The sequence below is a fragment of the Pleurodeles waltl genome, chromosome 3_1 (genome assembly GCF_031143425.1).
Source record: "Pleurodeles waltl isolate 20211129_DDA chromosome 3_1, aPleWal1.hap1.20221129, whole genome shotgun sequence".
NCBI lineage: Eukaryota > Metazoa > Chordata > Amphibia > Caudata > Salamandridae > Pleurodeles > Pleurodeles waltl.
Genome location: NC_090440.1, coordinates 157,254,082 through 157,267,294, shown reverse-complemented (window position 1 = coordinate 157,267,294; position 13,213 = coordinate 157,254,082). Strand labels below are relative to the sequence as shown.

The 13,213-nt window shown below is 42.7% G+C and overlaps 1 protein-coding gene across 2 annotated transcripts in view; it reads right to left on the bottom strand.

The window, feature by feature from the left end:
* Positions 1-13,213, bottom strand: part of SCAPER (S-phase cyclin A associated protein in the ER) — a 2,262,878-nt gene that overhangs the window by 658,261 nt on the left and 1,591,404 nt on the right. For both annotated transcript variants that reach the window (XM_069222023.1, XM_069222024.1), the window contains exon 26: positions 5,844-5,967. In XM_069222023.1, coding sequence (XP_069078124.1) covers positions 5,844-5,967 — 124 coding nt within the window. The remainder of the gene's footprint in view (positions 1-5,843; positions 5,968-13,213) is intronic.

Sequence of the window (13,213 nt, the reverse complement as noted above, 5' to 3'; positions counted from 1 at the left end):
CCACATAGTGTCAAACTGGCCTTTCTGGTGGACATTCTTCTCACTAGGAGCAAAGTCTTGAAAAATCTTTGAGAAAAGTTTCAAAAAAGGTTAGTAAGAAGAGACTGGGGAGGGGCTCTATGCAGATCTGCGGTGACTGGCGTGGAAAGAAAGGAACAGACGTCGGCAAACTGGGATGGCCCTTATATAGGCACTGCACATCACCTAAAGCACAGACACCAGATAGAGTTGAATGATGCCTCCTACAGGCACGCAAGGGTACTGCTCCCCAAAAGTTTCTGGATCCAGTTTGACGCCTGGGGAATATTTTAAGGTAGGGACTCTGTGGTTAGAAGCCTCTATCAGATACATATTAACTGTAGCAAACTGAGGTAGCTGTTTTGAAGTACATGGACATATAAGTATCACTGGTCTGGACCTTTACAGCATTCCCTATCAAGGAAAACCCTGTCAAGCTCAGGATCCCTGGACATCTTAAATTCTGAAAGGTGATGCCAGAATATTTGCCTGCAGCCTGGAAGAAGCAGCACCTGTGAACCTGTTTGCTTTCATCACATACTGTTAGTCAACTGAAGAGATCAATGATAACCTGTTCTTTAGCAAAGTCAGGCTCAAGTGCAAAAAGCATTTCAAGACAACCAAGAAGATATCCCCACTGGGTTATGCACCACAGGAATGAGGTACTCACACTAGAGGTTTTAGGTGAGCTCTCTTTGTTGGGACTTCAATCAGGACAAACGCAGGAGTCCTACACACAAATGTGTCACCTATTGGCTAGGCTAGTGCCATGATACCCTGCTGCCAGGCTGCCTGCTCAGCACCAGGAAACACTCTTGGGTGGTAGTGCACTTTACATATCTGTATAGCAGTTGCATATCATAACAAATACAAACATCTGTGTGTGAGCTGCAAGCAGACTACCTCAGAGTCATCAAGGCTTCTGGCCAGTGACTTCCAAACAAGTAAAACTGGGGCTGCGCAGCCTTTATTGGGTAGGCAGGTACTCCTGGGGCTTGGGCCTCAAATAATTCAATTTTTCGGTATGTGGAGCACACATAGGTAATCAACTGATATATATGGATATCTGGGCATATGACTGAGTTCTTGGGAAATAACTTAAGAGATTTCTATCTGCTATACTTGCCACCCCGCCCACATCCACTAGGTGGGGTACAAAAACTGCAATATGAAGTCTGTACAAGTGTGCCCACAAGTCAGAGGCTAGATCCTTAAGAAAGTTCTCTAGGTAGATATATGGGTTTAAACTTTATGATACCTTCTCTCCCTGCACCTAGGTGACATATGCGACAGGTCAGGGTCAACTCACCTGTTCCACCCTGATGAATTTCAATTTGAGTGCTCTTAGTCATTGGATGATACTCCTTAGTAAATTAAACCATTTAAAATGCTTAAAGCAGTTCTTCTGGTCTACTGCATGGATTATGTTCTTGACTACCCCCCAGGCTAGATATCATGTGCCCCTCGGATCCTTAATGATAGCTTAACTGGAGATAACAGGGAGGGACCTCACCAACCTTTTGGCTCTGCATATGGATTACTACATACATTGTCTCATTACCTGGCAGGATTCTTGCTGGATTATTTGTACTCAGAGGCATTTTAATTAAATGCTAAGTAATAAAGCATTGCCACAATGGAAGTCATAATAAATGTATACCACAGAAGGAATAGCACAATTACAGTCATACATGTTTTTCATAAGTTAACTTAGGGAATAAAGAATGACACATAGTTATGACAATAATTACGCATTAGCCAAATGAGACAGCTAACAGAATACCAAACATTTTCAATGGGTCCTTAAGAGCTTATGTAAACACCTGTTGGCTACTAATCCAAATCCAACATACTCTACCACTCTTCTTCGATACTGAACACAGTGTCTTCTTGATTACCCAAGTACATTATTGAGGTGCACTCTAAACCAGCATCAAGTGACCATTCCTAAACAACTGAAACCTTGGTGTTCATACACTTGTTAAATGGATGAACAGAGCAAAGTATCTTTTGCACACTATGTATAAGATCTGAAACAATAAGTAAACAGAAGGCAAAAATATATTTTTCATGATAAAAATGATACTTTTCTCTTCCTAATTCGATTAGAAATTATTCCTGAGGAAACGTAAAATTACCATGTGAGCTTTGCACATTTTTCAAAGAAGCAGAGCATGTGGACAGGTTTACATTTACTTTATTTTTCTCATCTAAGCCGTGATAATCTTTCTTCTATTTGCACAGTATGCAAGATGGCATCTGGCAGCATCATGCATTGTGTGCTAACAGAAGAAAAGAGCTTATAAAGGCCTATTTTAGAAGAAAAGTGTTGGTATGAACCCAGTCAGGGTTTGGGTGCGTAACTTATAGAATCCAAGGGCAAGAAATTCCGACTGGGTCAGACACTTGAAAATACCATAGGAACAATGTTTTACAATAAAGGAACCTAGAACCCTTCAATCAATAAATCAAACAGGATTGGTAAAGCACGACTAATCACCCTTGAGAGTATCCAGGCACTTCCAGGTCTCAGCGGCTCATTTGAATAGCAAGGTCTTGAGAGCTCTACGGAATTACGGATGAGAGGTGATGGTCTAGAGATGCTTGGGGAGGCTGTTCCAGTTTTTTGCTGCTACGTGAGAGAAGGCACGTCCTCCACTTCTGCTTTGGTGGATGCATGGAGTGTGTGCAAGCGACAGGAAGGCAGATTGTAGTCTTCGTGAAGGTTGGTGGAAATTTAGGCAGTGGTTAACATAGGCGGGTCTTTGGTTGTGTAGTGCTGGGTGTGCTAGGGTCAACAGCTTGAATACTCACCTCTTCCACACAGGGAGCCGTTGGAGTTGCCGGAGGTTTGGCCTGATGTTGAATTGTGACGGTAAATTGAGGATGAGCCTGGCTGTGGCATTCTGTATGGCATGAATCGTATGTTGGAGGTGCAAGGCGATTCCTATGTAGAGGATGTGGCAGCAGTCTAGAAAACTGGTGATAAGGCATGTGTCATGGTGCGTCTTGTGTGCGGGGGCAGCCACTTGAAGAGCTTATGTAGCATGTGCAGAGTGAAGAAGAAGGCAGTGGAGACTGTGTTAATCTATAATTCCACAATGAGCCTGTTGCCAATGATGATTCGGAGGTTTCTGGTATGTTCTGAAGGAAAGGATGCGGGTACTAGTTGTGAAGGCCACCAGGAGTCATTCCATGTGTTGCTGCTCTTGACGAAGATCAGAACTTCAATGTTCTCTGTGTTTAGCTGCAAGCACTTTTCTTTCATCCAATTGACGATGCTTGTCATGCATCTGTGTATGTTTGTTTTGGTGGAATTGGGGTCGTTGGTGAGCAAGAGAATTAGTTGGGTGTCGTCTCCGTAGGAGATTTTGTTGAGACCATGGGATCTGACGATGTTGGCTAGCTGGGTCACATATATGTTAAAAAGCATGGTTTTTTTTGGTTCGGAGGTGAAAAGACATAGGTGAATCATCTGGGTTTTTCACGTGAGTAAGGAGGTGATCCATCTGAGTGTGTCCCCTTGGATGTAAATGTGGTGGAGTTATTTGTTTTGATCAGCGTGTGGTGGGATACAGTATCGAAGGCTGCCAAGAGGTTGAGGAGTATCAGTCAGTGAGAGTATGCATGTCGTCCGTGGCTGCGATTATGGGGGTCTTGGTGCTGTGACTGCTGAGGAAGCCGGATTGGGAGGCGTTGAGTAGCTGGTTCTGCTCCAGGGAGGCCATAAGTTGCTTGTTGATGATTTTTTCCTGTACCTTAGCTGGGAAAGACTGAAGATGTGGTGTGGGTAGGGGTCTACGAGGGGTCCTGAATGGATGGGTTTCATGGTGAAAGTGGTGTCCTCAGCGGAGAGAAGGTTCCAAGTGGTTAGTCTGTGGATGGCGTTGGTTGTGATGGTGATGAGTCTGTTGATGGAGCTCGTAGGTGGAGGTTGGGGTTCGAAATTCCTGAATATGGTTGCAATCTTGTTGAGAAAGAAATCAGCAAGGTTGTTCCAGAGCTCCCGTGAGGGTGTGATGTTATTTTCACTATCCATCGGGTTGGAGAATTCCTTAACAATGTTGAAGAGTTCCTTGGTGTTGTTGCTTCCTGGTTCGATATGCGTGACTAAAGCTGCCATATTTATTGTTCGCAGCAGGCAGTGTTAGAGGTTGAGGGACGTCTTGAGAGCTGCCCTGTCAGAGGTATTTCTGCTTGCACGCTACTTCCTCTTCAGCTGCTTTCTGTCTCATTCAACTGTTCTGAGTTCAGGGGTTTACCAGCAGGCTTTTTTGGAGGGTTTTCTCTGGATGCTGCTTTTGACGGGGACGATGTTGTCAGCACAAATGGTGATCCTGGCGCTGCAGTTCTTTACTTCTTGTTTGAGGTTGGTGGAGAGGCTGGAGGGGTTGAGGGCGTCAGTTCAGTTGGTCTCTGAAACTTTGCTTCACAGTCAGTGGGGGAGGAGGGGAGGGGGGGCACTGGATGTCATGGTGGCGTCATGCGGGGGCCTGGAGATGTTGAAGTGTATGACGGAGTGGTCAGTCCATGTGGCCTCCATAAAATAAGTCCTGGGAGGAGGGAGGGGCGCTGGGAGTCAGTGGGTGTGGAGGCAGAAAAGAACAGGCAGCAGGCTGGGCCATCAATGAGAGAAATTGCAAGGAGAAAACAGTGAAAACAAAGAAAAAGCAAGTAGAAGGCACACAAAAAACAGGAAAGGCAAGGAAAAACAGTGGAAAATGAGTGAAAATCAAGGAGAATGCACACAAAAACAGGGAAAAAAGCAAGGCGAAAGCAGTGAAAATGAGAGGAAAAGCAAGGAGAAGGCGCACAAAAACAGGGGAAAAAGCAAGGAGAAAGCAGTGAAAATGAGGGAAAAGCAAGGACAAACCAGTGACAATGAGGCAGCAAACAGTGCCTTTTTAGACACAAAATGCGCAAATCCAGAGAGAATAATTTTCTTTTTCTGGCTTGATACTGCAAAGGAGAGAGGTCAAGAGGGGGAAAGGAAGAGTGGTGGTTAGGAAGCTGTCACTTATGCCTTCATCTTGCTATGAATGTGGTAAGGATTTCTGGGAGAATAACGACTACATCTGCAGCACCCTTAAATATGGATGGATGAGAAACCTTAAGTAAAACGCCTGGTATGCCCGTTAGCGAAAACAGAGACTGGCTACCCTTCTATTTTACGGGGCATCTTGCCATTGTGACAGGCAGCCGTAACCTGGTGAGGACTTACCTGGAGTGGCTTTGTCAGGAAGCAGGAGGACTGAACATGATGAAGAGAGCAGTATTCGCCCCTAACTTCGACTCAGAACAGAAGGCAAAAGCTAAGTGCAGGAACTTGTGATACTTAAAAATGGTGAGCAGTTTAGCAACAGATATATCTAAAGCATACAATTCCTAAAGAAGGGTGAGTGGAGATCATTGGCTGTTACGATAGAACGTCTCAGACTAGATCAGTCCATGGTCTTTTCTGCCATCACTTTTCTAATACTTTTCAGGCTTTCCCAAACAAGAAACCAGAGTACGAGATGCAGGCCTTAAGCCCATAGGTTTGTGGATATCGCTCAAACGTGATGCTGCATTGATTGGGGCTCTCATTTCACAGCTTTCCAAGCTGTGTCAATAAAAGGCATGTTTGCGCAAAACATATTTCAAAGAAAGATTTCATGAATTTTCACTGTCACACAAATCTAGGTGGTGGTGGTCTGTCAGTCAATGATCATTTAAAAGTATTGAGGAGGCAGGAAACATCACTTCACTTAATTCTGATGCCAGTCTAATGTGGAGATGACAAACCAGCCTCAACTCAACCAGTGTTTTCACCGAAAAATGCTTACCGTTAGCTGATGTATCAGCAGATCCATTAGAAACGTGATCTTGCTACTGAAGAGGACGTAGCTGCAGGCCTCTTTGCAGTTGGAGCACGCCAAGTAGTAAACGTGGACTGTGTTACATAGTGACCTGCAAGCATTCAAAGAAAATTATTAAGTACATTAGGCAAAGTTAACCTTTGGACAAAACTAGTTACTTAATAGACATACATTTTTCACAGGTTACTATGACTTGCATCAACTGAACATCTTATAAAAGAGGAACTCATAGTATTCATATTCTATGGCACAGACATGGAAATAGTATATATTTTCAATTACTGACAAAACGTGAAGTAAGCATATGATAGAATGCTGCAGTGGTAGTCATTTGTAACGCATGCTCTCTTTATGGTTCACTACCATCTGTAATCAGTCCTTCAGGTGGAAAGCTATGTAAGCCATTGAATCAAGCATTGACAAAGGTAATAGGTCTGGCTTTTGTAGGACACTGACTAAGTATGAATGTGTGAAAAGGGTAGGGTGAAGCGCTTATGTTTGTGTTCATTTTGTTTTCTATGAATGTACCAATAACCAATCAAAGCGCAGGCCTCAAAAGTTAAAACTCTGAAATGTTGAAAATATATTCTATGAATATTTATCTTTTATGTTTGTATTCTGCCTTTAGTGAAATGGGGTGCAACAGAATCAAAGTAGTCTTTTAATCTTATCTCTCACTTATTTCTACAGGTAAAATTTATTATAAATTTAGAGACTGTTGGTGCTGCAATGCTCACTCCTCAGACAGTCCTCAGGCCCAGAGGTAACTCAGGCCCATGTATGTGGACGTTTCTCAGAGTGAACTGGCAAGGGTCATCTCCCCTTGCACATCTTTCAGTTTCACTTACTTTTGTCCTGACTGTATAATTATGTAAGAAGAAATGATCAAACATACTAGTTTTTGACGATTGAAGGACATACAATCAACAGGTAATGCTTCTCATTGATTACTGGAGGCAAACCAGCTCCCTCGGCTGTATTTGTGACGCTCAAACTGTGGCGGAGTCAAGAAACAAGAGAACCTTGATGCGCTTTAAGAAGTCTGGATCCAAATGTATCTCAAACTGTTCCATTTTCTAACCTTGGTTGCTGATACAGCAGTGGTCATAAGTTTTAAAGTTTGCAGTGTTTGTTCCTTACTCCTGTAATCTACAGGGATAATGGTTGAACTGAACAATGCCAGTCAGTCGGTCAGTCATCAACTTTATTCGGCCAATTCAAAGTAGCCATAAAAGCACATAGAAAATATAAATACATATTCAACAAACTCAAATCCTAATTCATAATACAAGTACTAGCTAATCATAATAAATAAAACATAGATATATTAAATATAATAACATTAATACTAGCACCCCAAAATTCACAATAATTATCACCATGAGACAGTAATAAAATTGATTTATTGCACTTATCTGGTTTCACCGGGGCTAAAAACCAGACTTTTCTTAACTTGTATGGCATTTAAAATATATGATGCCACCCTGTAAGATACATGTGCATTGTCAAGTCTTAACACAAATTCCAGCGCCACCAGACAGGTCATTATACTATTTTTTTTAAAAGGGGTTTGAGATAAAAAAAAACTCTAAGATGTTCATAAAACTTACAAAATAACATAAAATGCAGAGTGCTTTGCTTACTTAACCCATCACAGGAGCAACTAAATGTTTCATCGGAACAGGACCTCATACTGGGAAATGCTACTAAATGATGCACTATACCTAGTCTTAACCTTATCAGAATGAACTTGTGATGCATGTTAATTACACCAAGTTGGTATCCTTCTTTACTTGCCTCCAGAGAAAGGGACATGTAAATACCAACAATGGATTTCATGGATTCCTTAGTTTTCCTACCATCAACTCTATATTGTAAGAAGATATCCTTAATACGTTTCTTTGATAATATCAGCACTTCCTCTGGGTCTGAATTTATACTTGTATTGAATACAGATCTGAAAGAGCAGTCAAGGCGAGCCACGAATACGCATAGTATTATCCAGTTTTAAACTATCGAAAATAATTTTCTTAGTAAATACAGTTTCCTCCTTGGACCAAATACTACGCAATAGGAGCAAAGGGCTCACCTGCAACACGTCCTCCAAAAAATGGAGGCCCTCCTCTTAGTGTACAATCCAATTAGATGCTGAGGTCGGTAACCATAGCAAACATTTTAAAAAACAGTTTCCTCGAATTGTAAATGGGTGCTTTTTGTGTATGCCCAAATTCCGGGCTACATCGGCTACTGTGGATAATGCTCTGGACCTATAAATGTATATCATAGTGGGGGGGGGGGGGGGTGGAGGGGGGAAGACTCCCTAGTTTGCTAGCAAATCTAAAAATGGCACCTGTATTCCTTCTTAACTTATCCTTTCCTGGATGAATATGCGGTTTCCATTGCCCTTTGCTTGAGAACAATACACCCATGTAGCTGAATGACTTTACAGTAGTAATCTCCGTATTGTGAATATAAAAATTCCTGCATTTCTTTACCCTTTGGCAACAGGTCATAGTGAAGGTTTTAGATTTGTTAATAACCATACCCTTTGAGGTCACATACTGTTCTAGACCATCCATTAGTTTTTGGAGCCCCACTGAAGTCCTAGGAATCAAGACAACATCATCAGCATAGAGTAATACGGATACTGAACGCCATGCCACATAGGAGGGGTCCGCCTGGATTTCCTGCAGGGACTTATCCATTCCATTAATATATAAGGAAAACAATAATGGGGCTAGTACACACCCTTGGTGAATACCTATTCCAATATTAAAAGGGGTAGTGCACTTTCCCAATTTACCAAAGAGGACTTCGCATGTTAAATCTGCATAAAGGTTGGCAATAAAATTTATTATATACCTTGGGGCACCATTATAAATAAATGTGGTCCAAAGAAGGGCATGCTCGACCAGCTCAAAGGCATTACTAAGATCAGCAAAACAGAGGTAAAGAGCCCCTTTTTTGGCCTTTGTGTACATCCCTATAATCAGATCTAAGTTAAGGCATTGCTCTATAGTGCCCAGTCCTGACCTAAATCCAAACTGGGCAGGTGAAAGAATTTTATTATCAAGTGCCCAGTCGTTAAGTCTTGCCAGAATTACCCTACTAAATATTTTCATGGATGAGTCCAGCAATGATATTGGGGGATAGTTTTTAGGATCAGCTTTATCACCTTTCTTATATATAGTTATAATAATAAACGTAGTCCAAGATGTCGAGATTTCCCCAATCATGGCTATATTAAACAACCTAGTCAGAATAGGTACCCAAAAATCACTTTGAAATTTGAAAACATCTACCGGTACCCCATCCGGGCCTGGGGCCTTATCCCCGGCACTGAGATAGCTGATAAGACCTCGTCTATGGTGAAGTGTAAATGATTGGGATACCCCGACTACAGTTGCCTAGGTATGTCTGCTAGCCCGCCTTTTTCCTAAAGATCTCTCAAAAGTGGTCCACCCATGCTGCACAGGATACACTAGTACCCAGTTCAGAAGGTGCCCAATTAGTCAAGAAAGGGGCGTTTACTGTTTCCCAGAACAATTAAGTATTATTTGTATCCATCGCCAATGCTAGATTTCTCTCTCACCTCAACTCTTTCTTTCTTCGCACCAAGGCTTCCCTATATTTTACCAGCAGTAACTTGATTGCTACTGGGTCTCTAGGTAATATATTAAGGGCTAGTTTGCGCTCCCCCCTAGCTTTAATGCAAGCATGGTCAAACCACTCTTTATTCTTCGTGGTCTGCCTATATTGAGGGTTATTGGCAAATTCTGACAAAACCATATGATCAATTACTGATGAAGAGTTAGTGCCTCTAAAAGAAGGTATGACCTCCCCATTAATGCTTTGTTTACATTCCAATAACATCAGATCATATTTTGAAAAAATCATATTGAGGACCTCTCCATAATCATTATGATAAAAACGGTCATACCCTATCTCCTCTTGACTTGTTAGCCCACATGTTCTGGATATACGTAGGTAACATGATTGGATATTAAAATCAACCGCCCACAAAATAAAACAAGCATTTACAATGCAATGGGTCTCGCGTTTTCTCGTGTTAGAGCTGATCGCGTAGTAAACTCCTAACCCAACTTTTCACCTATCGGGCAAAAGTGCATTTATGTACACAACCCGAAAAAGTGAAATTAACTATGTAAAGCGCTCGACTTCTGCCAAGCGCGATCGCGCTCGTAAAATAGAGAAAAAGAAGTCCACTAGCTCGATGGAAAACAGCGAGCCTCGCATGTTTTCTGTACTTGGTCGCTGCGCTCGAGGAGGGCTAGCCACCGGAAAAGGCATGACGTATGCTAGCCTTCGAAAGCAAACAGATTTTATTAGGCAAGCCCAAGAACCATTAAAAAACACTGACGTGAAGTTGACAGGGCTCCGAGCCCTTTTCTAAATACAAAAGCGTCTCGCTGCGATACGCATGCTCGACCCTAAAAATTGGATTGGGTAGAGCGTTAGAATTTTTGTAGATACGCATAAACTACTCTGCAGCGGAATCGAAAACATTACAGTAATTGATTAATTCCACATCGATCATACTCGCATACTTCAGCCTCAACACTTGAAAGTCTAGAGTCTCCCAGGAGATCTTTTTAACAACTACAGGGAGTTTATTTGAAGTAAGCACTTGGAGACCACCCTTAGCCCTCCCAGAACGGGAAAGAGCAACTGGCAAGAAGTGTGAGGGAAATCCTAGCATATGCACCGGGGAAATACACCAAGTTTCTTGAATACATACCAGGTCAAGGTTGTTGATAATATTATCCAACTCTTCTGTCTCAAGCTTACTAAGTAGACCTTATATTGGGCCCCCTCTTTAAACTATCTGCATGTCCCCTGTATCTTTGTCAATCACTATCCGAGAGTGTACTCAGGGCCTGATATCTATTACTTGATGGCACTGGGTAGCTTTGGTAAAACATTTTAGTTGGTTCAGAGTAGTGTTGTACCGGGGGGGTACCCTGATTGTACTGGTTGTGTGTGTCAATAAAATGCACCTAACAGGAGCAATTATGGAGTATTAACATGGTGTGGGTGGAATTTGGCCCTGGATAGAATGTCCCTCACAAGGCTAGGGCTCCTAAAATTAATGATTATACAATCTCCCCCACACTCTTTCTCTAAGGGACCCACCCAGGTTACTCTTCGAGTTAAAATAATCTGGTGGGGATTTTCTAATGTAAAAAAGTTGTTTTGGACCAGCCAATACCATACTTTATTCTTCAGGGTCCCTTGGGGTCCACTCTGACCTAGGCGTAAAGGAGGAACATTGACCATGATAGTTACATAGGGGCAGCACTTAGGTGGTAAATTAACAGTTGGGGGATGCTCCCTCACTTGCAATGAGGGTGGCGTAGTACACGTTGGTTTCAGAATGTAACTTGACTGGGGCATTCTAGCTGCTTTTGGGTTTATAGTGGACCTTGGGCCGCCAGGAGTCTGGTCGTACGGCTTCTTACTAATAATTGTGTGCTGTCCACTAAATTGGCCATTACCAATGGCCACCCTTCGCTCATCTATAGTATTATGCCTCTTCCTAATATTTGGCTGAACCAATATCACCTATAGGCTCTATATCCTGCAGTATAACTATAGGATCAGGCTCAATTTGTGCAGCATTCTGTGCAACAATCGACTGGGGGACTAGGGGCCATCAATTATATAGAACGTTTCTGACACATAGCCATTATTTTCTCCACCCCCCTTCGAGTTTATCCACTTGTCTCTAAGTGGTTTTAATAGATTATTAAAAGCAGATATAGGATTATTCCAATAAGTGGGCTCAGAATTAGCCAACATTCTAGGGCTTAGTTCGCTTTCAGCCCCCTTTTTTACATCTTTTCCTCCTTTTAACAACGGGTGAGTGATTAACAGATATGGGGGTAGCAGTAACTATATCCTTGCTCCCTGGGTGATCATCCCTGTTCCATAAGTCCTCCAGTTCTACAGTGTAATTAGTATTAGTTACCAGGTCTATTGGGCTTGGGGGTCCCGCTGTGCCTTCACTTGACCCAACTGCCCCCCAGAGATAGACGCCTTTCTGCAAGATTAATTTTCTTTAATACAACTCCCACTGCCCGTACCAAAAAGGAGTCAATTGTAGAGCAGCGTGGTTCAATATCTGCCTTTTGGGCTCTGGTTTTCCGCTTACCTACACTTTGGAAGTATGTGTTAACACCACTTCAATAAATCAATTGCAACTACAAAGGGGCGAGCATCCAATAAAGGGAAACAATATTACATTTAAATGTCTTGCTTACTTGTTCTGCAGCCCTTATAATCATACACTGTTTTATAAACAGCCTAATCAAACCTTAATGGGTCCTAAAACCAAGAGGGTGGGCCCAGCCCAGCCACATCTGGCTGAGGACAGGCACAGATGGGTCCTGCTCTTGGCCCGGTCTTCGCCCGGGATTGCTCAGCGCAGCGGAAAGCGCATGTCAAGTTTATGCGCCCTCGGGGGCTGCAGAGCGTCGTAGGCAGCCTCCTCCCACCGGTGTGCCTGGGCGGCGTGGTCCGATTCAGCCCATCGACCCCCTGTGGCCAAGAGCAGAGTGTTGCGCACAGTGGAAAGCACGTGTCAAGTTTATGCGCCTTTGGGCGCTGCAGAGCATCGTAGGTGGCTGCATCCTGCCGGTGTGTCTGGGAGGTGCGGTCCGATTCAGCCCTTAACCCCCTGTGGCCAAGACCAGAGTGTTGCCACTGCATATATTTATGTTGTTTTCCTATTGCCTACATTTAAAAGTATGAACTGCTTCATGCGACAGTGAAAGTAGATGTTTCAATGTGCTTTGTTGGTTTTATAGGTTGCACTTTGTTGTAATTACCTCCCTAACTGAATTCAGTATTCTCATTTGCTTACATGCCTTGAATGGCACTAAAGGGGTTCTGTTCTTATTCTGGCCTGGATGAACACTGCAATATTCTAATTTGATTATAATACTAGTTTTTAATTAACATAAATATCACTGGTTAGGCATCTTTAGGTCTATCCACAAATGTATGTACGTGCTGATCTCTTAGTACTATTGTACATGAACCTGAAAACTGCGTCACAGCTACTCACCCACGTGAAACGCCGGGTGAGTTGTTCAGTTCAATGTTACTATTATATCTGAACCATGCATTAATATATCCACGTTTTGGTTTACAAAGTCTTTCACACAGAAAAATAGCTCAACCGGTTCACGTGCTGCTGTTACTCACACTGTAGTTCAGAGCAACTTTTAAACCCACAAAAATACAGTTGTTATCACAGAAAACGAGTGTGACGATGTGGGTAAGAATGCCGGTGCGTGGCTTGGAATCCACTGACT